Source organism: Staurois parvus, unplaced genomic scaffold, assembly GCF_062004578.1.
Source record: "Staurois parvus isolate SC_StPar_1 unplaced genomic scaffold, SC_StPar_1.0 ptg000136l, whole genome shotgun sequence".
NCBI classification, from domain to species: Eukaryota; Metazoa; Chordata; class Amphibia; order Anura; family Ranidae; genus Staurois; species Staurois parvus.
In genome coordinates this window covers 6491178-6516239 of record NW_028317932.1, presented here as the reverse complement: position 1 = coordinate 6516239, position 25062 = coordinate 6491178, and the positions used below count along the sequence as shown (strand labels likewise).

The following is a 25062-nucleotide window of genomic DNA, read 5'->3' as shown; positions in this document are numbered from 1 at the left end:
AAGAAAATTTGCACTGTTGAATGCTTGTGTGTGTTTTGGGGTGGTGTACATTTCCAGTGTAAATGATCACAAAGTGAAAAAGGTCAGCAAGTATAGCAGGATGTAAAGTCCAGGGACTAAAGGAAATATCCACAGCCAGGATACACTTACTGAACAAACACTATTTATGGTGAAGCACTGCACAGGAAATACTTTTTCATACACAGTCATATTAAAGACGACCATGGATTAGGAAAGAAATACGCTGACTGGAAGAAAAAATGTTATGAGGTTGGCACTTCTACTCCTTCTTACCTTGCAACTTTCTGAGATTGGAAAAAGGGATACCTTTTAGCGGAAGCCATATTTAGACATGATACTGCTTTAGGCACTCCCGAATGACAAACCTTCATCATGCAGTTATTTTAGTAAAAATTGAGGATGTGCTACTGGAGGAAACATGTTGTCTGCTTTATATTCAAAACTCTTTTTTATATATTGTATTACTTTATAAAAAGAGTTTACAAAAACCAAGCAGCTTAGCCCACACAGGGGTATGTCATGTCACCTGGTTATTTAACAGTAACACAAAATAGAAAACAACAATAAAATATAGCAGGGTGTGTATGTGTGTGGATCATGTAAATAGAAGGTAATAGGAGTAAGGGAAGGAAAATTGCCCCAATCAGGGTAGGGTAAGGGGAGGAAGAGTTGAATGTCCATCTAGGAGAGAGAGCGGAGAAGAGAGAGGGAGAGAGGAGGGGGGGAGAGAGGGGAGGAGTGGGAGGGAGAGAGAGAGGGGAGAGACAGGGGAGAAAGAGGGGAGAGAGAGACTATTTGACAAGTAATGGAGCCCTTATCTGGGGTCCATGGTGTCTGCGGCTGCACTGATACCTGACATGCAGCGATGGTCTCCTCTCCTGCACCCCCTCTTCATGGTCAGCTGAACTCTAGGCTCCAACCTCTGGCCCTATGCATTGAATGGAATAGACGGCTGGCTGGCTGCAGAGAGGCCAGGTGAGCAGAGCATAGCTGTGACGGTCAGTCTGGGCCTGGGCTTCCTGCCGGATCTTAACGATGTCAGTGGATGCAGCAGGGAATCAGCGCTCTGAGAAGGCACAGAGAGGGTAAGACAGCTGGACTGCCATTAAGTAAGGATGGCATAAGCCGAGCCCACCTTCCCCTGCTCAAGACTTGCTGAGCCCGCCACCCTGCCTAAACCCTGCCTTCCGCCTGAGCCTGCCTCCTGCCCGAGCCCTGCCGAGCTCTCCCGACCTGCCAAGCCCTGGTCCCTTATCCTTTCTGCCTGGGGGCGGTGCCGCCCCCTTGAAAACTACCACCCTAGGCAAAAGCCTTGTTTGCCTTGCGGCAGATACGCCCCTGACCCCCAAGCCACCTTCCCCAGACTTTAATGAAAATCATAGGGCAGCCCCTGTTGCTGTAGGTGTCCGGATACAAAGATAGATCTGAATTCACTAGTTGGTTTCAGAATATGGTAGAGGGGTGAGCATTTTCCAACTTAGTTATGGCATTCCTGGTATAAAACAGTAATAGGCCAAGGAGTGTCCTTTTGCGAACTAGATCCTCAACAAAACCTAACAAGCAAATCTTGGGCAAGGATGCACGGGAGGTCTACTCAAAGCTTTTAAAGTTACAGACCATCACACAACCCAAAGGAGAGACAGTTAACTCTTTGAACTATAGTGACACTCCTAATGCTTCACCCTATAGTTCTTGTTTCAATTAAGCCCCAAATGTCTACAGGTGGTCAGAAAAGAGTAACAAAAAATGTGGTCACAGTATGTATATTTTGAAGTAGAACTCTAGCCAAAAATAACAAGATAAAGGATAAGCATTTGCTGCAGTATTTTTCAATCAAAGCTGTCACCAGCAGTACTTCTTTTCTGCCACTTGTGTGCTCTCAGATTGACAGCCAGCATCATTCGACCCTTTTCCTCTGAGACCAGGCTGTCATGGACCCATCATAGTTCTGTCCCACTTCTCCTGCTGTGTAAGCATTGGCCTAAAAGTGCCTTTATGGTAAATACAGCCCTGCCTTTTAACGCAAATAATTTAAGATGATATAGGCATGCAGAGTTCATAAGCAAAAACACCATGTTTGCATCTACAAATTTGTACATCTACCAACACAAAACTACAAAAAAATGCAAATCACTTGACCACACTGATGATTTTTCACAACAATTTTTTTTCATACTACCATTTGAATGTATGTCATGGGACATGGGTAGTTGTCTGCTGTGACAGCTAATGCTGCCACACCCAATCTTCGCCCCCAGCTATGCTCCAACTGACCATAGTTAACATGAAAAATACACTGCGCATGTAAACTATGGGCAGTCAGAGAATGTGGCGGGGGTAAAAACTAAGAACTGGCGTGTTAGAGCACAGTGCGGTGCAGCTTTCAGTGACAGCAGAGTGCCAGGTGCTTGAACACTTCCTGTGTACCTGGCACTGAAAGAACATCTGTATTACTGCCAGGCAGATTATTCTCCACCTGACAGTACAAGTTAAGCATAGTCCCGGTAATATGGTAGAAAAAAAGTGAGCACCATGGGAGTGTGTGATCAGATAAACCCTGGAGAGCAATGTAATGATGTAGTGTGTGTGTGTGTGTGTGTGTGTGTGGGGGGGGGGGGGGGGTGTGTGTGGGGGTGTGTGGGGGTGTGTGTGTGGGGGGGGGGTGTGTGGGGGGGTGTGCAGGGGGGGAGAGAGGGGAGCGGTATATAGAACAGGCCAACAATGAAAATGGTTAGGTTGAGGGGTTTACAGCACTGACTAGTAGCAATGCAAGGTGGGAGGAGGGTTATTAGAACTGCACATGACACCAACAAAGGAGTTAATTTTGAAGCCACTGACACCATTGCTGGGTGTGGTTATTGCAGCCACTGACACCAATGCTGTCAGCTATTATTGCATCCAGTAACACCAATGTTAGGGTTTATTATTGAGGCTACTGACACAAATACTGGGGGCTAATTTTGTGGCTTTTGGTGACTATAATTATGTCCACTGACAATAATTCTAGATTTAATTATTGCAGACACTAACACCAATGCTGGGGCTTATTATTATGGTCACTGAAATAATTGCTTGGGGCTATTATTGATGTTACTGACACCAAAGCTAGAGGTTATTATTGCTGTCAAAGTCACTAATCCTGAGGGCAGAGTCTCAATTTTGCATCTAATTGGCTAATGTTGCTGTTGTGAGGTTGGTGTCTATTTTTCACTGTTATTGTGTCTATCCAAATTACAGTATATTTCAATTAATCCCTCATTTTATTCCATTAAGTATATTTTACATTCTGATACCCTTATTGTATGGTGTATATACTTTTTTTACTGCTGGAGTATGAAAGGTTTTGGAAGAATTTACCAGGTCTCAACTCACTAAAGTTTAGAACCACTGGTCTGGTCTAGAGCATCTCAAACACTTTTAAAGTACACTTTTTTATTTCTTTCATTACACCAACATTTAAGAGGGTCACTTGTGAAAAAGAGAGACAAGAGTAGTATTTGGTTCTAAAAGTGGGACCATTCAATGGCCCAGTCCTTTTGGAAGGATGTTTCAGAGTGTATACGTAATTATACATTAATACCTGTAACATTAACATTGAATGTCTGCATACTGGGTTTAGGCCACTTATTGGCTATGTCTAGAGTAATGAGAACTTTGATAGGTTTATTGTTATTTTATGCTCACAAAGCTATTTTGCTTAAATGGAAGTCACCTACAGTGCCTACACTAGACTTCTGGAAAAATCTGATCAATTCAGCTATACCATATATCAGGGGTGGGCAACTGTGGCCCTCCAGCTGTTGTAGAACTACAAGTCCCATGAGGCATTGCAAAACTGACAGTAACAAGCATGACTCCCAAAAGCAGAGGCATGATAGGACTTGTAGTTCACCAACAGCTGGAAGACCACAGTTGCCCATCCCTGCCATATATAAATATACTTATATGTCTAGGGGCTGTCCTAAACAAATTTCCAAAATCTGGGATATATGGGCTGATTCATCCACAACAACTCCCTCCGGTGACCTTCAGCATGATTTCTCTCACATCATTCTTATTCTCTCTCTACACTTACTTAGCGGAGCATGCCCGCTCACTGTCTTTTATGACACTATAGATATTTAAGAGCCGTATTTAGTATGGATACCTTGGTTGCCAAGTACTTAGTTCTGGCGCTTCTGCACCCTTTTTTAATTTTATTTTTCTATGTAATTGTATATGTCTGGGTATGCCCAACTGTTGTGTACCTCTTACTTAAAGAAAAAAAATAAAAGTGGGACCAAAGAGGGATAACTGGAAGCTCTTCTGTAAATAAAACAAAAAAAAAAAAGAGAAAAAAAAAAGACAAGACAAATGATTCACTGTAAAAGCAATTGCACACCAAAAGGGTACATTGACCCAGAAAAACTGGTTATCATTGTTGAAGAACAGTTATTAACCTCCAACTACCCTATTTGGCAACAAATCAATAAATAATCAATTTACTCAATCACACTCTCCAGCAGTCTACACTGGGCATAACCTCTTCTGAACATTAGGAGTGTTTGTCAGAAATAAGGACTGGCGACCTGCATATGTTTTATTAGTATTATTATACAAGATTTATATAACACCAACTGTTTGTACAGCACATCACAACATCGACAAAAGGTGAAAGCATAGTTCTGTTTGGCTGTTGCTTTATTAAACTTAATAAGGCAGCAGGAAGGGCAATGACGAGGGCAATATACAATAACCAACAGATGCTAATCCTAATCAGCATTCGCCTTCAACCAGGTTAAAAACACAGAATATTCATAGGGGTGCTGGCTGCAGTTGAACACTTCACTTTGAAAACTATGTTGTCTGTATTTACAAAAAAAAGTGTAATTAACTTGAAAATTATGTCATTTAGGAACTTACCTTTTGACTTAATTGTATTTATTAACAGAAAAATACAGCAAAGTACAATAATTCTTCTCTGCAGTATTCTGGGTAAGGCGAATTTCCCAGACCAAAAATGTTATGCTTATTTCACGCATATTGTTATAGTCAGCACATTCTGCAGTTTGCTTCCAGTGTATGCTGCATAATTTATGCTTATGCTAATAAAAACTGCACATTCTGTGCAGCAATATATATTAAAAGAAAGAGAAGCTAATCAAATATATTGGGGAATGTATTTATTTTTCATTGTCAAATAGGCCTATATACTATACTAAACACTTTCTCTAATGAGACCCTTCGGTTAAAAAGCATCAGTTCTTAAAGACAATGATAATCAAAATGCCTCCATAGTGATGGTCAATCACTTCTCCAAATTTGTAGAAGCAAACACAGATGAATATGATATACAGACACACACTGCTCTCTAGTAACACAGAAAACGTCCAACCTCCTGCAGTAGCCTGGCTGCGGCTTTACTTATCAGCTCTGGGCACCAGTTAAAAGCAGTTTCACAGGTTGCATTCACAGATTGACCAGCAAGTGTGCTGTGGGTAAATTATTAGAATTCAGTTCCTGGTTTCTCAAAACACAAGGTGCAATGAGGAAAAGCAGGATGACATATCATTAACAGACACAGCCAAACAAAGTTTTTGATGTGTATACTGAACTAAGAGAATGTCTGTATGATGCCCACATACACTAATTATAGTGATCACTGTATCACTAACAGAATAGGAAAGTCCATTCACTTAATTTGGCTGCCCTACGCATGACAAATAAGTAGCTCCTTTGTCTGTGAGCCTCATACGTTTTAGTAATGCTCGTTTTGGTGTGTTTTTTCCTAGTTTTGTTGTATGTCTCATAGCCACGTTTGGAGTGTAATTAAGAAATAATGACACTGCAAATGCCATTTTCATTTTGGTATGTTTTTGTTACGTTCCCATAATGCACAGGTGTGAATGGGGCCTGATACATTACCATGCGATATGTTTTTAAAAGAACATGCAGAAAAGAACATGCAAATCAAGCAGACAACAGATGCTATTACAAACAACAGATGTTGTGATGTCCATGCATTTTACACAAAAATATATTTTCAGAATGGTTTTGAGACTCAACAGACCAAGCACCCATCCTACACTGTATCTAAATTAACTAAGTGTCTAAAACAAATCCAAGGTAACCAATTACCCAAAACAAACACTTTATTATAGAACTGTAATATTCTTAAAAAAACTGTTTTAAAAATATATTTTTTGTAGTTTGATGGTACTGGAGACTCTGGACCAGTTTTAAAGAATTTGTAGGTCATTGTGCTTATTTTGTTGTTCATGAATTTTACTTGGGCTGTATGCATATTTTTGAAACAAACCCTTAAAGGGGATTTCCCAGAAAACTGAAATCACTATTTGTTTAGTACATCTCCTTCCTAAAGAAAAGAAGAAACCCCAATCATCACTTGGAGTTCTTGGCAACATTAAAATAAACCTGTCGTAGGAGAAATATACACTATATTGCCATATGTATTGGGACACCTGCCTTTACATGCACATGAACTTTAATGGCATCCCAATCTTAGTTTTTTTCGGTTCAATATTGAGTTGGCCCACCCTTTGCAGCTATAACAGCTTCAACTCTTCTGGGAAGGCTGTGCACAGCGTTTAAGAGTGTGTTTATGAGAATGTTTGACCATTCTTCCAAAAGCGCATTTGTGAGGTCAGGCACTGATGTGGGACGAGAAGGACTGGCTCGCAGTCTCCCCTCTAATTCATCCCAAAGGTTTTCTATCAGGTTGAGGTCAGGACTCTGTGCAGTCCAATCAAGTTCCTTCACCCCAAACTCGCTCATCCGTGTCTTTATGGACCTTGCTTTGTACACTGGTGTGCAGTCATGTTGGAACAGGAAGGGGCCATCCCCAAACTGTTCCCACAAAGTTGGGAGCATGAAATCGTCCAAAATGTTTTGGTATGCCGACACCTTAAGAGTCCTCTTTTACTGGAGCTAAGGGGCCTAGCCCAACCCCTGAAAAACAACCCCACACCATAATCCCCCATCCACCAAACTTTACACTTGGCACACTGCAGTCACGCAAGTACCGTTCTCCTGGCAACCGCAAAGCCAGACACATCCATCAGATTGCCAGACAAAGAAGTGTGATTTGACATTCCAGAGAACATGTCTCCACTGCTCTAAAGTACAGTGGTGGCATGCTTTACATCACTGCATCTGAAGCTTTTGCATTGCACTTGGTGATGTAAGGCTTGGATGCAGCTGCTCGACCATGGAAACCCATTCCATGCAGCTCTCTGTGCACTGTTGTTGTGCTAATCTGAAGGCCACATGAAGTTTGGAGCGCTTTAGCTATTGACTCTGTACACAGTTGGCGACTGCTGCGCACTGTGCGTTTCAGAATGTGCTGACCCCGTTCTGTCATTTTACGCGGCCTACCACTTTGTGACTGAGTTGCTGTTCCCAGTTGCTTCCACTTTGTTATAATACCACTAACAGTTGACCGTGGAATATTTATTAGTAAGGAAATTTAATGGATGGACTTATTGCACAGGTGGCAACCTACCACGGTACCACGCTTGAATTCACAAATGTTTCTAGAAGCAGTCTGCATGCCTAGGTGCTTGATTTTATACACCTGTGGTCATGGAGGTGATTAGAACATCTGCATCCAATGATTGGAGGGGTGTCTCAATACCCTTGGCAATATAGTATAGGTTTTGAGGCTTTCATTGGCCAACACCTTCTAAATATGCTAGTTGATTGTCTCTTATGCTGTCCTACTGGTTTTAAGACCTTGAGTTACTGACCTGTAACACGAATGCAGATAAATGATAGTGAAAAACACTCACGCAATAAATATTTTGCTCTAAAGAGGTTTATGGTATCATACACCTCTGTGATAGAAAACAATGTAAAAAGAGGTGCACTTAACCTATCAACAATATAGTGATAAAAGTTATGAATGAATAAGTATAATGAAAAGGTACATAAACAAATCTTATAAATATAAACCAATTATAAATGTCCGGGGATAATCAAAGTGTATACAAAGATCATTAATGTGCATACACAGCATGCAGAATATAAAAGTCAAAAGTCTTTGTCGCCAAACATTTTCTGTGTCACTGATTCAAAAGACATTAAACCAAGACGGTCAGCATTCCTCGTATAATATTATGATATAGTTTTCCTATTCCTAGTATTCTACTTACAGGATACATATTCCGATATTTATGCAATAAATAACATGCAATTCTCTCTATTTCATTTCCAAAAACTGCAAATGAAATTCCTTCTGACAAAGGCCATTTTTGGACCAATAATTATGAGTAGCTAAGGCCCTGGGCAGGAAGCACTAGGCTGTAGTTCAGAACAGCCCTGGTAAAAAATTCACCAATTATCACTTTCCACAAATTTCATTGTGTAGTAGTCACACAAACATTTTCATGGGAACAAACCAAGGCTGATGTTGATAGATGACCCTAAAGTATCAGACATACAAACTGATTAGAGTAAACTGAGTGCTCATGTGACATCCGTTTAGGTCAAATCCTGTTACTTTATCAGGTAATGTCACCTAAATATTGATTTACTATCTACTCCCCCTCTACTGTTATATACAGTCTCAAACGTTGATGTATTCCCCAAGGTATACCACTCACTGCTAAGAAACAGACTTATTTATTGTAGATATGTTACTGTAATAATATAAATTACCTAACTGGCTTACTTCTGTAAGTGATAATACACACGTGTAAGTACACAACAACATGAATGTAACTGCATTAATAGTAATTGTATACAGAAACAATGCTAGTATTAGCTTCAGAAACCACTGAAAGCAGCTGATCAACAGACCATGGTGGATGATGGATGATAGAGATTGTGTTTATTATCTGTAATACAACATGAAATGAGTTTTTTTTCTGAAATGCACAGAGGACAAGAGGTATGGCTAGTGCTCAGTGTAAGAAGACAGATCATTCAATGGATATTCCCCAATCCCAGGGGAAACACCCAGCGCTCTGCCAAGAGTGAATTACGCTCCGCCAAGAGAAAGGGAAATGACAATTACATTACATGGATAACTCTGGAAACAGTTAGATATTACACATAAATTGAACTTTCATGTAAAACATCATTGATTTACTTTTGACCTATACCGTATATTAAAAACCCGTCAGTATGTGACAGAAGAGAATGGAGATTGTGTGATACTATATTTTCATGCTTATTGTTTGTGACATATTGTATTTGTCTTAAAAGAGGCTGCTAGCCAGCGCTGCAAACTATATAAATATATAAAGAACAAATTATTCCCTCTCCCCTCTAAGGGAGAGAATTGAATACAAGTGAAGGGACTTTAAATGTTCCATAGTAGAAAGTATAATCAAAAAAGATAAAAAGGTTTTTATATTTCAATTATACTTTATATTGTGGTACATTTAAAGTCCCTTCACTTGTATTCCATTCTCTCCTTTAGAGGGGAGAGGGAATCATTTGTTCTTAGTACTTTCTATAGGGATGGTGCCTGAATGAGGTTATACTTTATCCACACACAGGGACTTTAAATGTTCCATAGTAGAAAGTATAACCAAAATATAAAAAAAAAAAGTTTTTATATTTTGGTTATACTTTCTACTATGGTAGATTTAAACTCCCTTCATTTGGATTACATTATATCCCTTAGAGGAGAGAGGGAATCATTTGTTATTTGTACTTTCTATAAGGATGGTGACTGAATAAGGTTATACTTTATCCACACACCATATACATATATAAATATATATCCAGCTATACTACAGCAAAAAAGAAAGCAATCCTTTATTTTAATACCATTGTAATTAAGACTGTGCCTGGGTAGACGATATTTGGATCTTTGAACCAGACAGACATAAACAGTGGTTGCATGCTTTCTCTATGTACAGTATGTCTGCACAAGGAATCCCAAGACAACAGTTCAGCTGTAGCCAAAATTCCCCTTTTTTCCAAACAAAAATTATTTTATTCTTCTTTCCTTTATATCTTCCACACTTCTAGATCTGATTTAAAAAACTGCTCACATAAAGATGCTATACTACCACAGATAAAATTAAAAATAAAAATGCAAAAAAGGTATCACCAGGTACTGCATTCGTTCTCCTTTCAGTCTTTTTTTTTTTCCACCTGGTGATCCTACCACTGCGACTCCTAGCACAGTGCAGCTACCACAAAATTAATGAAATATTACTGCGATGATGATCAGTGTGATATGCCAGGATCGGCATATCAGCACTGCAATGATCACACCGCACACTGGCTACTGCATTATAATGTGGTGTGACTGGACCCTTATTCTTTCATAACATTGGGGAGGTGCTTTGTAGTCCATGGATACAGCTAGAAGGCATGTATGAATGTAATGTGATAAGAATATAGCATAAGCAGAGAGCACAGACAGGTACTTGTTTCTACTTATCCACCAGAATAATATACAATTGTAATTATTTCTTTATAACAGGCCAAAAAGGAGCAAATAAAATAAGTACATTGTTAGGATTTACATGCATTTTAAGGTTCTAGCAATTATTGGTTGGGTTACAGGAAGTGGGGCTAGGAGACAAAAAGAGACAGGGAATAAAGTGGAATCTCCATATACAGGAAGCTCTGTGGGCACACAGGGATTCATTTAGAGACTAAAGCTGCCCATGGATGGATCAAAACTCAGCCAGTTCAGCAGGGACCAGACAAATGTTGACCCATCTATGGCTGTTGGACAGTTTATCTAACTATTGACTGCTGTTGAATGGGAATTTTGGAAAACTTTTGTCGATCAGCTGGCAGCAGGCAATAGGAGTCCCGCTGTCAGAATACGACACAGCGGAGAGGATTCCTCCATCCACCTTGAATGTGTGAATGGGGTAATCCATCCATTTTTCTTTCGGCTGGCTGATCAATAGAAAAGGAGGCATCTATGGCCAGTTTAACAGGTGCTTGCATTATCACATGGTGCCACACTTCAGCAAAATTATTACCTTATTGTGGAATATTACAAATAAGTTCCTATACTGTTTAAAATCCAGTGATACACTTACTCATCCTTCTCTGCACAAGCCTAGTTGCTCTCTATTTTTAGGCACTGTGTCAAATTTGTAGAGACCGATCTGCTGGAAGCCTAAAGATTTACTGCTGCTCACAGTCTCTGGGCTTCAGCAAAATAGCAGCCTCCAGCAGGAAGAAACAGGAACAATGCTGGAAGCAATTTACAGCACACACTAATTTTGGTAGCATAATTATTACTGTGGAATGTATGTTCCTTGCTAAAGAACATTAATTTTATCAGGTTGTTATGGGTAAAGTTCCACTTTAAACACACTTTAGGCCAGAACAGTTTCAGCCTAAAAGAAAATGTCAGGATAAAAATAAAGTCAGCTGCCAATGCTGACTTTATTTATGTGAACTGAAGGTCTGACTTAAAAATATAGAAGAAGGGAACCGGGAAGAGACCGGCCAAACTTCAATCAGTGTAGCTGTCAGAATGCAGTGTCTTGGTGGGGGTGAAGATTCTCCATCCACCTCGTTTGTGTGGATGGAGTTATCTGTTAGTTTTTTCCTTAAGCCTGCTGGCAATGAATGGCAATAGCTATGCTCTTAAACTACTTAATTAAACACAGTACTAAAGAAACACTTTTAAAGATTAAGGCCTCATGCACACTGGGCATCTGCTTAGCCCCTCTGAAAGCTTTTTCTCCTAGCAGGAGAAAAGCTGCTTAAAAAATGCGGTAAAAGCTCCATACTGAATGTGCGTTTATGTGCATTTAAACGTTAATGCATTATATCGGCCAGGATATTGAACGCATTGCATGTTTATACCACCATGCCACCTTCCTCACCCTTCTCCTTCTCCTAACCGCCAGGGACATCTCCCCGAACCCTGGCCCCTCACCACCTTACTCACCCACTAGGCACCCTCCTACTCCCACTAGCCGCCGCAACTCCCTCAACCTTATACCTGTCCCCCTCCTCCCCACATCCACCCCTCCACTCTTGGTTACACTCCTGAACGCTCGATCGGTTTGCAACAAGCTCACCGCCATCCATGACCTCTTTATCTCCCACTCCCTCAACCTCCTAGCGGTCACCGAAACCTGGATCCAAGCCACTGACTCCACCTCCCCTGCGGCACTCTCCTATGGAGGCCTCGTCTGGACGCACTCACCCAGACCGAGCGGTCGTGGTGGGGTCGGCATGCTCCTGTCACCGCTGAGTACATTCCAGGTCCTCCCAAACCCCCCCTCTCTATCCTTCTCCTCTTTCAAGGCCCACTGCCCAGGATTGCAGTAATCTATTGGCCTCCTGGAACCGTATACCACTTCCTCGACGACTTTTCCGCCTGGCTACCCTTCTTCCTCTCCTCTGAGCTACCCACCATCATCCTTGGCGACTTCAATATCCCCATCAACGTCAACAACTCGGCTACTTCCCAACTCCTCCACTTAACCTCTTCTTTTGCACTCACACAGCGCACACAGTCCTGCACCCACTCCGACGGGAACACCCTGGACCTCATTTTCTCTCATCTCTGCACCCTCCACAACTTCACTAACACCCCCTTCCCTCTCTCTGACCACAACCTCATCATTACGTTCTCCATCTCCCCATCCTCTAACTACCCCCCCCCCCCCCCCCAAAATGTCAAACCATCACCAGCCGTAACCTTCGCAACCGGACCCCGGCCCCTCTCCACTCTACAGCTGACCGTCTGTACGACAGTATCCTTCCACTGTCCTGCCCTGACCTGGCCACTACTGCGTACAATGACTCGCTGTCAGCTGCCCTAGACTCCTTAGCACCCGTAACCCTAACGTAGCTTTAGACCCCGACCGCTTCAACCCTGGCAGAACGTCCACACTAAAAATCTCAAATGACGCAGTCGCGCGCTGGAGCGATTATGGCGCAAAACCAGATCTGCTCGAGCAATCTCCCTCTACAAATCCGCCTTCCTCACCTACACCTCCTCCCTCCATGCCGCCAAGCAAGCCTACTTCGTAACTCTCATTAACACCCTCTCCACCTGTCCTCGCCGGGTCTTCTCCACTTTCAACTCCCTACTCTCTCCCCCCCCACCTCCACCCAGTACCTCACTCACCGCCCACGAGATTGGCAATCACTTCTAAAACAAGATTGACGCAATTCGTAAGGACATTGCCAAAACTCAATTTACCTCCCCATCTAGCCTCCCTCCCACCATTACCCCATCAACTCTCCCCTCCTCTGACCTCGCAACCGCCCTGCCCCCCACCACACCTAACATCCCGCACACTATAACCTCCCCAACACTCCGCTCCTTCAGCCCTGCTACCACTAAGGAGGTCACTAAGGTCTTCTCAGAAGCCCGCCTCACCACTTGCCCCCTTGACCCTGTCCCCACACAACTCCTCCGGTCACCCTCCTCCCCCATCCTACGCTCCCTCACCCACATCTTCAATCTCTCCCTCTCTACTGGCGCATTCCCCTCCCCCCTAAAGCACACGCACATCACCCCCATACTCAAAAGACCCTCCCTGGACCCCACCGACCTGAACAACCTTAGACCCATCTCCCTGCTGCCATTCACATCCAAGCTCCTTGAGCGCTTAGTCTACAACCGCCTAAGCTCCCACCTCACTGACAATAACCTCCTTGATCCACTACAGTCTGGCTTCCGTCCCCTACACTCCACTGCCCTACTCAAAATCACTAATCACCTGCTAACCGCCAAAGCTAATGGCCACTACTCAGTCCTCCTACTCCTCGACCTCTCCGCGGCCTTCGACACAGTTGACCACCCCCTCCTCCTTAATAAATTACACTCCCTTGGCATCAGAGATTCTGCTCTCTCCTGGCTTTCCTCCTATCTATCCCAACGCTCCTTCAGCGTTACCTATTACGCTACCACCTCCCCCTCTCTCCCCCTCTCTGTTGGGGTTCCCCAAGGCTTTGTCCTCGGGCCCCTTCTTTTCTCCATCTACACCTCCTCCCTCGGCAAACTGATATACTCCCACGGCTTCAACTATCACCTCTACGCCGACGACACACAAATTTACCTCTCCACCCCTCACCTCACCCCTTCAGTCTCCGCCCGTATCACCCACCTCCTGAATGACATATCAGACTGGATGTCGCTCCATTTCCTCAAACTGAACCTTTCCAACACTGAGCTCCTAGTTTTCCCCCCAGCCCGTGCCCCCCCCTTCCTCTCCATCACGACCAACAATGCCACCATCAATCCCACCCCGAAGCCAAAGTCCTAGGTGTCACCCTGGACTCAAACCTATGCTTCCAACCTCATGTCCAATCGCTGGCAACTTCATGCAGGCTCCACCTCTGCAACATCTCCAAGATACGTGCGTTCCTAACCCCAGACACTACTAAACAACTTGTTCACTCCCTTATTATCTCACTCCTGGACTACTGCAACTCCCTTCTCACCGGCCCACCCCAGCACAGGCTATCCCCGCTTCAGTCCATCCTGAACTCAGCGGCCAGACTCATCCACCTTACCAACCGCTCCACTTCTGCCACCCCCTCTGCCATTCCCTCTACTGGCTTCCGATTGTTCAACGCATTAAATTCAAACTACTAACATTGACATTCAAAGCCATTCATAACGCTGCCCCAAGCTACCTCACCGACCTGATACCCAAATACCACTCAACCCGTACTCTTCGCTCCTCACAAGACCTCCTACTTTCTAGCTTCCTGGTCTCCTCCTCCCACGCCCGACTGCAGGACTTCTCCAGGACTTCCCCCATCCTCTGGAACTCACTACCCCAATCCATCAGACTGTCAACTACCCTCCTCACCTTCAGGCACACCCTGAAAACCCATCTCTTCAGGGAAGCCTACCCCACCCTTACCTAACAGCCGATCTCCTCTACTCCTCCTACCACTTCATCCCCCACAGCCACTTCCTCCTGTACCTCTATCCCCTCCCTCCTAGATTGTAAGCTCGAAAGAGCAGGGCCCTCGAACCCCCTCGTGTATTGTTTTGTTACTGTATTGTCCCATGTACTGTCCCCCACTACAATGTACAGCGCTGAGCAAACCTTTTGGCGCTATATAAATACTGTATTATAATAATAATATACATATTCTGTGTTTTTCTGCTCAAATGCTCCTCTCCTGAACAAGCTGTTGTAGGGCTTTTTTCTCTACCTGTAAACACTCCTCTTGTAATATGCCTGTAATTGTCTACGTGTGCATGAGCCTTTACTGTATAATAAATTAGTATGTATTACCTCTGTGTCTGAGGTGTGCTCTGAATTTGTTGGGCTGGATTCATCTTGGCAGCTCAACTCCTCTTCATCGCTGACTGTAAAACAAAAAAGATAATTTCAAACAAAATGTCGAAAGCACAACAAAAAAACAACTAAGCTGCTTTTGTGCTGTCTTAACCATTAGACCCCATTCACACTTGCAAATGGGGCCATTACCAAATACACTGGAGACCCAGAGTGGGTTCCCAGCGATTAGCTGCCCCATTGAAAGAAATGGTAGTCTGGTGAGATTCCAGTGTTTTTTATGCTGGCGGAAGGCAAAGGTACAGCATGTAAAAGTCTATGACAGGTAAAAAGATGCTGCGGCTTGGAAGAGGTGGTACCAGGTGCAGACTGACAACTCATGGGGCCCCTGGGCAATAGGGGATCATGGGGCTCATGTGTCCTTGCCCAAACTCAAAAAAGCCTATGAAAAAGGTACCAGGGGCATCTCATGGGGCCCCCTACTGACCCCGGGCCCTTGGGCAGTGCCTGAGTTTCCAAATGGTCAGTCCGCCCTAGGGTGGTGCTAATTTTTAGGCAGTATGTACCCAGAAACAAATACCCAGAAAGCAAGAAGTCTGCAGGATGCACCTGTGCCTTTCACCCACACGAAAAATGCCTTAATCTCATGCACGGGGGGCTAAATGCCCAGTGTGCCCAAGGCCTTAATAGCTTTAAACAGCCATGTACGCTCAAAATTTACTGCAGCCTCTATAAAATCTGTATATTCAACCTCCAAACAGTTACTGTGTTATTGATGATGTTAATAAATACTGCTAACTTTCTGCACTTATCAGTCTTGGCTAAGTTAAAAAATTACTATGGAGGACATTGCATCCCCTTCAGTAGTTTATGCTTGTCATATATAGAAGATGATTTACTAAATAAAATCAACTAGAGAAGGGATAAACTAGAAGTATATAATTGGATCACATGCCTGCATTTGTGAGCCAATGTACAGAATTGTTAGTTCACATGTATCACTGTGCCCCCTGTTCCTATAAGGTGCACCACGGAATATGCGTGCAAAAATTTGTTAAAAAATAACCTTGAGGTGATTGTAGCAGTATTAGTGCATTTGCGACAGAAACAATTGAGTACTGTCAGTGATACTTTTTTTATTTTCACTAACATACAATTTTGAGGACAAGCAGTACTGCTTGGACCTGAAGAAGGGGACATTCCCCAAAAGCTTGTCCTCAAAATTGTATGTTAGTGCAAATAAAATAAGTAGCACGGACAGTACTCAATTGTTTGTTAAAAAATTACCTGAAATTTTAAAAATAAATTATATAACTTTCTCATTAAGCAAAGAAACATGCATACACCAAGTTAAAAGGTATATTAAAAAAACTGTGTATTATGCTTTTGTATGCAAAAGTCAGTGTGCATACAAGTATATATCACTGGAATCTGCACCAGTGTTAAGACTCTTGTACATTTGCCCACGTACAGTACAATAACCCCACGTGTACAGTTACATGATGCATTCTTTACAAACTAAAGTTTGCTTCAGTCTACTTTAAGGAGAGCCGTGAAGACTTGCTATGGGTTTATTCCATTATGGTTAAAATATACTACCAGTGCTTATATAGAACTAAAAACCATAGAGAAAAAAAATGAATTTTTTTAGGAATGCCATGGCTTAGCTGGTGTAAAAATGAATGAACTACACAAAAATAATACATTCTGTGAACATAGGATTTGCTCTTTAACGAGTACCAATGTGTTGCGGGTTTATATCTACATGGTATGTGGGTTTAAATATACTAACACTGCTTAGATAGAAGCATAGATAAAAGATAGATAGGATTTACTTGTTAGAGCAATACCCAATTGAGATCAAATGCATATTTCAATAAATAAATCAGGCCCATACTGTGTACACAATTTTTTAATGGGAGATTTATAGTAAGATATTTTCCAAAGCCTTATTTATTCACTAAGATAGGTGAAAAGTCACTTTGCAAAGGAAACACATTCTCTTAGCTTAGTGAATAGGATTTATTTACCTAGCACTTTATTGGGTTTTCTTTGCAAATTGAATTTTCACTTTGTTTCATCCTGTTTACGAAGATAAGTGAAAATTCACTTTTCAAAGTCAAATTTCACTTTAAACATGTTGTACTCTTTTAGAAAAACAACCCGTTATGTTTATGGAGTGACGTTTGTACTAATTAGATTTATTCTACTTTCAGAAAGCAGCCATGACTGCACTGAAAGATATAGGATAGATGCTGTGTATGTATTTTCAGGTAAATAAGGGACTGAATTAAAATGAAATACACTCTCAAAGCAACCCCTCTAGATCAACAACACTTAGTTTTAAAAGACAATACATGTTACAGATGCAGCAATATTTTCAAACTTAATTTTCCTGGGAAGTTTTACTTTATACTGCAACATGGACATAAAACCAGTGGTGTTTGGAGAGCAGCCAGGAGCTGTGTGCTTAAACCTATGCCAATATAAACTGTGTACTAGCCTTTCCTAGATTCCAGCCTGGGAGAAACTCAGAATGCCCATATATTACGTCAATCAGAGCCAGCTTGTCTTGATGAAAAGGCACTGAGCAAATGCCGTCACAGATGGACATAAATTACATGCAAAGGTTTACATTTCACATGTATTTTTCTTAGCACTACAAAGAGACACAGAAAGATACAGAGATTGTTCCTAAACTGCAAGATTTCCCATTTATTTTCTTTATTGGAAATGATCTGTCAAAATATAAAATTGTATACATTATACTTTGGCTCTGAGCCATTACTTCATGAATGATTAGTGGCGATGCATTAATACTGCTTTATAGGCATAACTTTACAAATCTGAACTGTTAAAAATGTGGACCCAAATTCTTGTTGTATATATTTAAAGAACTACAGGCAAAACCTTTTTCCAGTTTGGATAGAGCAAGGGAGGATTATAACCCATGTCAGATTTTTTTTTGCCATCTGTGTCCCTTTGCGGAGATTTCCCTTCACTTCCTGTCCCATAGACCAGGCACGTCCAAAGTCCGGCCCGCGGGCCATTTACGGCCCGGGGGTCGGTTTAATACGGCCCTCCAACAGCCCTCCCTGCTCTGTGTAATGTGGCCCTCCCTTCTATGGCAGACAGTCTTCTGCTTGAGAGCAGAGGGCAGTGCGCATGCCTGACTGCGACGCGTTCTCCCTGGTCTGTGTACATGCGGCTGTCGCACGGCCCTCCCTTCTGTGGCAGACAGTCTTCTGCTTGAGAGCAGTGCGCATGCGTGACTGCGCCGCGCTGGGAGCGACAGAGGGCGGTGACGTCAGGGCCGGGCTTCCAGCGTGAAGTGTGTTTCTCTTCCCCTCCCGGCTGCCGAGCAGAGACTTCAGCTCCAGCTACCTTTTTCACCCTTCACATTAGTGCAGGTAAGTTTTTTTTTACCGTATTTCCCCGCGTATAAGACGACTTTTTACCCCTTAAAAATCTTCTCAAAAGTCGGGGGTCGTCTTATACGCCGGTATACGGCATACTGACACTTTTTAGGGGGGCGGCGCGTTGCCGCCGCCGCCCCCCCCCTTCCCCCAATGGAAGGGACACTAAGTACAGGGGTGGGCAGCGGCTGTTTCTTACCTGGTTCCGGTCCCACGACGATCCGGTCCAGGAAGCGCGGCTGCGCCTTCAGTTCAGTCACTGGATGTTCGTGCGGCTGCTCGGCTCCGCCTCCTCACCAGTGATTGGCCGCCAGAACTGTAGCTCAGGAAAGGCACACAGGCGGCCAATCACCGGCGAGGGGGTGGAGCCGAGCGGCCCCGCGAAAATCGAGTGCAGGACCAGCAGGTAAGTGGTCAGTGTAGAGGTGCTGCTGCAACCACATATGCTGGCTGCAGCAGCACCATACGAGAACAGGGTCAGCAAGTGTCAGTGGGAGGAATAGTGTCCCATCATTGGTGTCACTGATACCAATGATGGAGCACTATTCCTCCCACTGATACCAATGATGGGGCACTATTCCTCCCACTGACACCAACGATGGGGCACTATTCCTCCCACTGACACCAACGATGGGGCACTATTCCTCCCCCCCACTGACACTAATGATGGGGCACTATTCCTCCCCCCCACTGACACCAACGATGGGGCACTATTCCTCCCCCCCACTGACATCAACGATGGGGCACTATTCCCCCCCCCCGACACCAACGATGGGGCACTATTCCCCCCCCCGACACCAACGATGGGACACCATTCCTCCCACTGACACCAATGTTGGGACACCATTCCTCCCACTGACACCAATGATGGGGCACTATTCCCCCCACTGATACCAATGATGGGGCACTATTCCCCCCACTGATACTAATGATGGGGCACTATTCCTGCCACTGATACCAATGATGGGGCACTATTCCCCCCACTGATACTAATGATGGGGCACTATTCCTGCCACTAATGCCAATGATGGGGCACTATTCCTGCCACTGATACCAATGATGGGGCACTATTCCTGCCACTGATACCAATGATGGGGCACTATTCCTGCCACTGATACCAATGATGGGGCACTATTCCTGCCACTGATACCAATGATGGGACACTATTCCCCCCACTGATACTAATGATGGGGCACTATTCCTGCCACTAATGCCAATGATGGGGCACTATTCCTGCCACTGATACCAATGATGGGGCACTATTCCTGCCACTGATACCAATGATGGGGCACTATTCCTGCCACTGATACCAATGATGGGGCACTATTCCTCCCACTGATACCAATGATGGGGCACCTATTCCCCCCACTGATACCAATGATGGGGCACTATTCCTCCCACTGATACCAATGATGGGGCACTATTCCTGCCACTGATACCAATGATGGGGCACTATTCCTGCCACTGGTGTGCATTGGAAGAGGGGTAGTCTTATACGGCAAGTATAGCTCAAACACTAAATTTTAGCAGGAAAAGTAGGGGGGTCGTCTTATACGCCCAGTCGTCTTATACGCCGGCAAATACGGTAAATTTATTTTCAATACATTGTGAAAACTCAGCTTTCAATTGATCTTAATGTTATGAAATGAAAAGTATGTCGTTTGCAATTAACTTGGCATAAAATAATTTATTTGCATTTAATTGTAATGGTTCAAAGAATGTTCGGAAAAATGTTCGGCCCTCCACCATGTTCACTTCATCCAATCTGGCCCTCTTTGAAAAAAGTTTGGACACCCCTGCCATAGACAAACAGGAAGTGAGAGGAAATGCCTTCTAATTGCCCAACTAATAAAATTCAAAAATACTAACATCATACAAAGCCATCCACATCTATGCCCGAGCTACATCACCAAACATGCCTCAGAATATCACCCACTCTTTGCTCTTCCAAAGAACTCCTTTGTCTCCCCCTCCCATGCTCGCTTCCAGGATTTATCCAGAGCCTCTCCTATCCTTTGAAACTCCCTACCAGAATCTGTCTGGCTACATCCTAATCTTTCCACCTTAAGGAGATCCCTCAAAACTCATCTCTTCTGGAAAACGTATCCTGCTTCCACTTAAATGATGAACTTGACCTCCTTTAGGTTGTAAGCTCTCACAAACTGGTCTTCCTAACCCTCTTTTTTTTTTTTTAAATCAGAAATTACGTTTATTAATGTTGAAGTCAAACAAATATCAAAATGATAAAGCATATACAGAATGGTATCAAAGACTCAATCATTAACTTGGGCAGCACAGTGGCTAAATGGTTAGCACTTCCGCCTGGCAGTACTAGGGTCGATTGGTTCGAATCCCAACCACGGCACCACCTGCCTAGAGTTTGCATGTTCTCCCTATGCCTGCGTGGGTTTCCTCTGGGTACTCTGGTTTCCTCCCATACTCCAAAGACATGCTGGTAGGTTAATTGGCTCGTCTAAACTGGCCCTAGTATGTATGAATGTGAGTTAGGGACCTTAGATTGTACACCCCTTGAGGGTTAGGGACTGATGTGAATGTACAATATATATGTAAAGCGCTGCATAAATTGACAGCGCTATATAAGTACCTGAAATAAATAAATTAACAAACCGAACAACATAATAAAGAAAACCTCCCAGTGCTATCTTGTTCTATAGACAAGAAATCCAAGAGTTTCTGCAACATTACAGAAATAACTTGTTACAATGCAGTCAAATGACATGGTAATTTTTTCACAACAGGAGAATCCCCACAACAGTAGACCAGCAGAAAACAGAGAGCACCCTGCCCTCCACCAGGGAATGCAGGAGAGGCATAGGTCAGCTTTGAAAAAGTAATAATCAAATTACAATTGAAAGTAAGTAATTACAACAGCCTATGCATTATTAGATCAAAAGGGGCTAAACCAGGAGTGGCCATTCAAGCTTCCCAAAGTTGCTCAGATTTACCGAACATCCTCTATGCTGGTAAACTAAACGATCATATCATAAAATAATTCCCATATTCTGCTTCCATTCCTAACCCTCTTGTGTTGAATTGTACTGTAAGCGTGCTGTCTCCCTTTATATTGTAAAGCGCTGTGCAAACTAATGTGCTATATAAATCCTGTATGATAATCATAATAGTATATTCAGATCAGAAGAGAGCAAATAGGAGGTTCATTGATAGGGTATATATACATTTTAAATATAATAATGTACAATATGTGTAGTACAGTAAAAAGTTAAATAATTTTTTCCCCAGAGTTGTCTATGTACCACTAACTCCCTTCAAACTTAGAGCTGTATCATACTTAGGCATAAGGGAGAACTAAATGTTTGAAAATAGATTCTGCTCTGTTTCCTGATTTACAACTCTTACTAAAATCGGCAGATTATGTTCGTTCTAGAGACATAACTAAAGGAAGAATTAAAGATGAGTTCCAGGTATAGTATATTTTTACATAGTCACATTGGTCCAGCTTGGAATAATGGAACTATGTATATACCATAACTGGCCATTTCTCCTGGAAGCTGGAATCCACTGAAGTAGACACTGCTATACCAGTGATCTCCACTTGCTTATGGTTCCTGTGCTGACCAGCTGACCTGATGCACTGTGTACACAGGACGTTAAGTGCTCGGCATGGGCATCATTTAGAGAATGCTTTGCATGTTCTGAATGAGGGCAAAGCATTCTCTGATTGGACAGGGTGGAAAGCGTGACATCACCACCCTGCCTCCCCACATCATGGAGCAGGGGACTCTGAGATCACTGGAGTAGTGGTGTTTACTTCAGTGATTTCCAGCTTCCATGGGCAACAGTCAGTTATGCATAGTTACATTGGTTCAAGATGTCCAGAATTTTTCTGTACATTTTAATCACAGAATAGACAAGTCCAAATTGTTGAGTTCTATACACAGAAGCTGTGATAGATTCTTGACCTCATGGATGAGAAGTATAGAAAAGAAGTTATTTTACCTGAGCTTCAGGGGGATAAAGAAGTGCATGTGGATCAATGGGCCAATCACATAAATTTGATGTGTACGGCCAGTATTTTTTATACATCTAACTCTAATGTGTAATGACCCACTTGTTATGTAGCAGCCGCACTGCCCATAAATTATTTAATGGTCTTATGGAAGATATTTTTTCCAGATCTATTTCAGTTTTTGTATGACAGACTAGTTGCTTAGGGAATTGAATATTTTAAGCCAAGGTAAAGCAGTGGTTAAAGACACTGCTCCATTGCATCCACATTAATCTCCAGACCAGTGTCTACTTCCTGTGTGGTCCACAGGGAAGTCTCAGACGCATTTACATCACTGTTCCTAATTATAATTAGTTTATTATAATATCTTTCCCTTTTATGTACATCAGTCTCTTTAGACAAGGATAACTTGGTTGCCAGATGTCTGCAGACAGATATGGCTCAATCCCAAAACAACAATCTCTCCACTCTTCCACTCTGGAAATTTTACAGGTGGAGGATTATTACAGCGATAGGCATATTTTATTTAGAGGAAGATAACTAATTAGCAAATCAACTTAGACAAAGATGAAATAATCCAATTGTTCTTTACAAAGAATAATTTAAACTGATTTTTTACTCATTAAACTCTTTTACTAGAGATTACTCAAACTTCTCAGCAGCACAAGCTTGCTGTATACAGTATATTAAAGGGCTTAGTGAAAATTGTACACAGGGGCCTGAATTTTTAGGTGAATAGGAAATCCCTTTTGAGTTTTCCATCCGGTAGGTACCTGGCTGCCATTTCATTTTTCAAGTTATTGTGACACAAACAATTAGTGATGCAGCGACCAACTTTGTGTTGCCATTTATTTCCTATTTTAATAGCCTAAAAGATAGATACACTCCATTCCACTACATGGTATTCTGTCTCTGGATCAGTAAATACAACAGCTGTACTAATTGAGGAGAACCCTGAAAACATAGTTTATTGTGGGTTCTTGAGGATTCTTTGGATCTAAAGTGTAGACTAGCTTATTTCTGCCTTTTTAATGTGGAGGAGCCCTTGAAATAAGAGCTCAGGGAACCCCTGAAAATTACCAGATCTATTGCTCATTGTAAATTGGTGTGACGCTCTGTTCGAAGAAAGCTCTTTACATATGTGGTCGTTGGGAAGAATGCACCCCTTACAGATAGTTAAAAAGATTATTGTTGCAAGTGGCTACTTATCTGTGAGGCAGAATCTACTTATTGTTTAACCAGTTTCCGCCCGGCCTATAGCCAGATGGCAGCCGGGCGAACAGCTTGTCCCTCTGGGTGGACGCCATATGGCATTCTGTCACCAGCCGTGTACCTGAGACACGGCCGATGACAGATGTGTACCGACCCTGTTGCAAGTACCATATGACCTGCTGTGACCAATTACAGCAGGTCACATGACAGTTGTATACAATGGATGGTTTCCTTTCATGCCAGTGTGTCTAGCTGTGATTGGCCACAGCGATCACATGCACAAGCTGGGCCAATCACAGCCCAGCTGTGTCATGTGATTAGCCGTGGCCAAATCACAGCTAAGCACAAAAAAAAACCCTGAATGAATTGATTTCATTCAGGTAAATGCTTGCTTATAACAAAGTAATTCTTTGCTATAAGCAAATTGTGTAAAAAAATTAAATACTGATCACTTCCCCATAGTAGTATAATGTTACTATGGCAACATTATACTACTTTGGTCATAGTGAAATATGAAAAAAAAATCTTAAAAAAAGAAAAAAATTTAATAGAAAATTAAAAATAATAAAAAAAAAAAGGAAAATAAAAAAAATATTATCAATTTTTTTTTTCATACTGTCACCAGTCAGTGTCCCTGATCACCGCCATGCCAGTTATATGATGGCGCTGTACTGCACTGGTAACAGTATGTAAAAAAAAATTAGTGAAAATCCTTTTTTAAATTTCTTCATTTTCGGAAAAATTATGCCAAAAAAATTACAACTTCAAAAAACTCACTATGCCTGTTATGAAATACGTCGGACTGTCTATTTTGCAAAAAGGAGTCATTTGGGGGATATCTGTATTGTCCTGACATTCTTGGACCTCAAGAAATTAGATTGGATGTCAGTACTTCAGGACTGATCAATTTTCAGATATATCCCATAGTTTGTTAACCCTATAACTTTCCTACAGACTAAATAATAAATACTAATTTGGGTTATTTTCACCAAAGACATGTAGCAGAATACATCTTGGCCTAAATTTATGAAGAAAAATTATTTATTTGCAAACTTTTATAACAGAAACAAAGAAAAACGTGTTTTCTTTTCACAATTGTCAGTCTTTTTTTGTTAATTTAGCAAAAAAATGAAAACCCCAGTGGTGATTAAAAACCACCAAAAGAAAGCTCTTGTTGTGTGAAGAAAATTATAAAATTTTAGTTGGGTACAGTGTTGTATGACTG

At 42.3% G+C, this 25062-nt stretch overlaps 1 protein-coding gene across 1 annotated transcript in view; it reads right to left on the bottom strand.

The window, feature by feature from the left end:
• Nucleotides 1-25062, bottom strand: part of RAPGEF5 (Rap guanine nucleotide exchange factor 5) — a 393851-nt gene that overhangs the window by 167385 nt on the left and 201404 nt on the right. The window contains exon 8 of the mRNA XM_089673151.1: nt 15219-15292. Within this exon, the coding sequence (XP_089529277.1) occupies nt 15219-15292 (74 nt within the window). The remainder of the gene's footprint in view (nt 1-15218; nt 15293-25062) is intronic.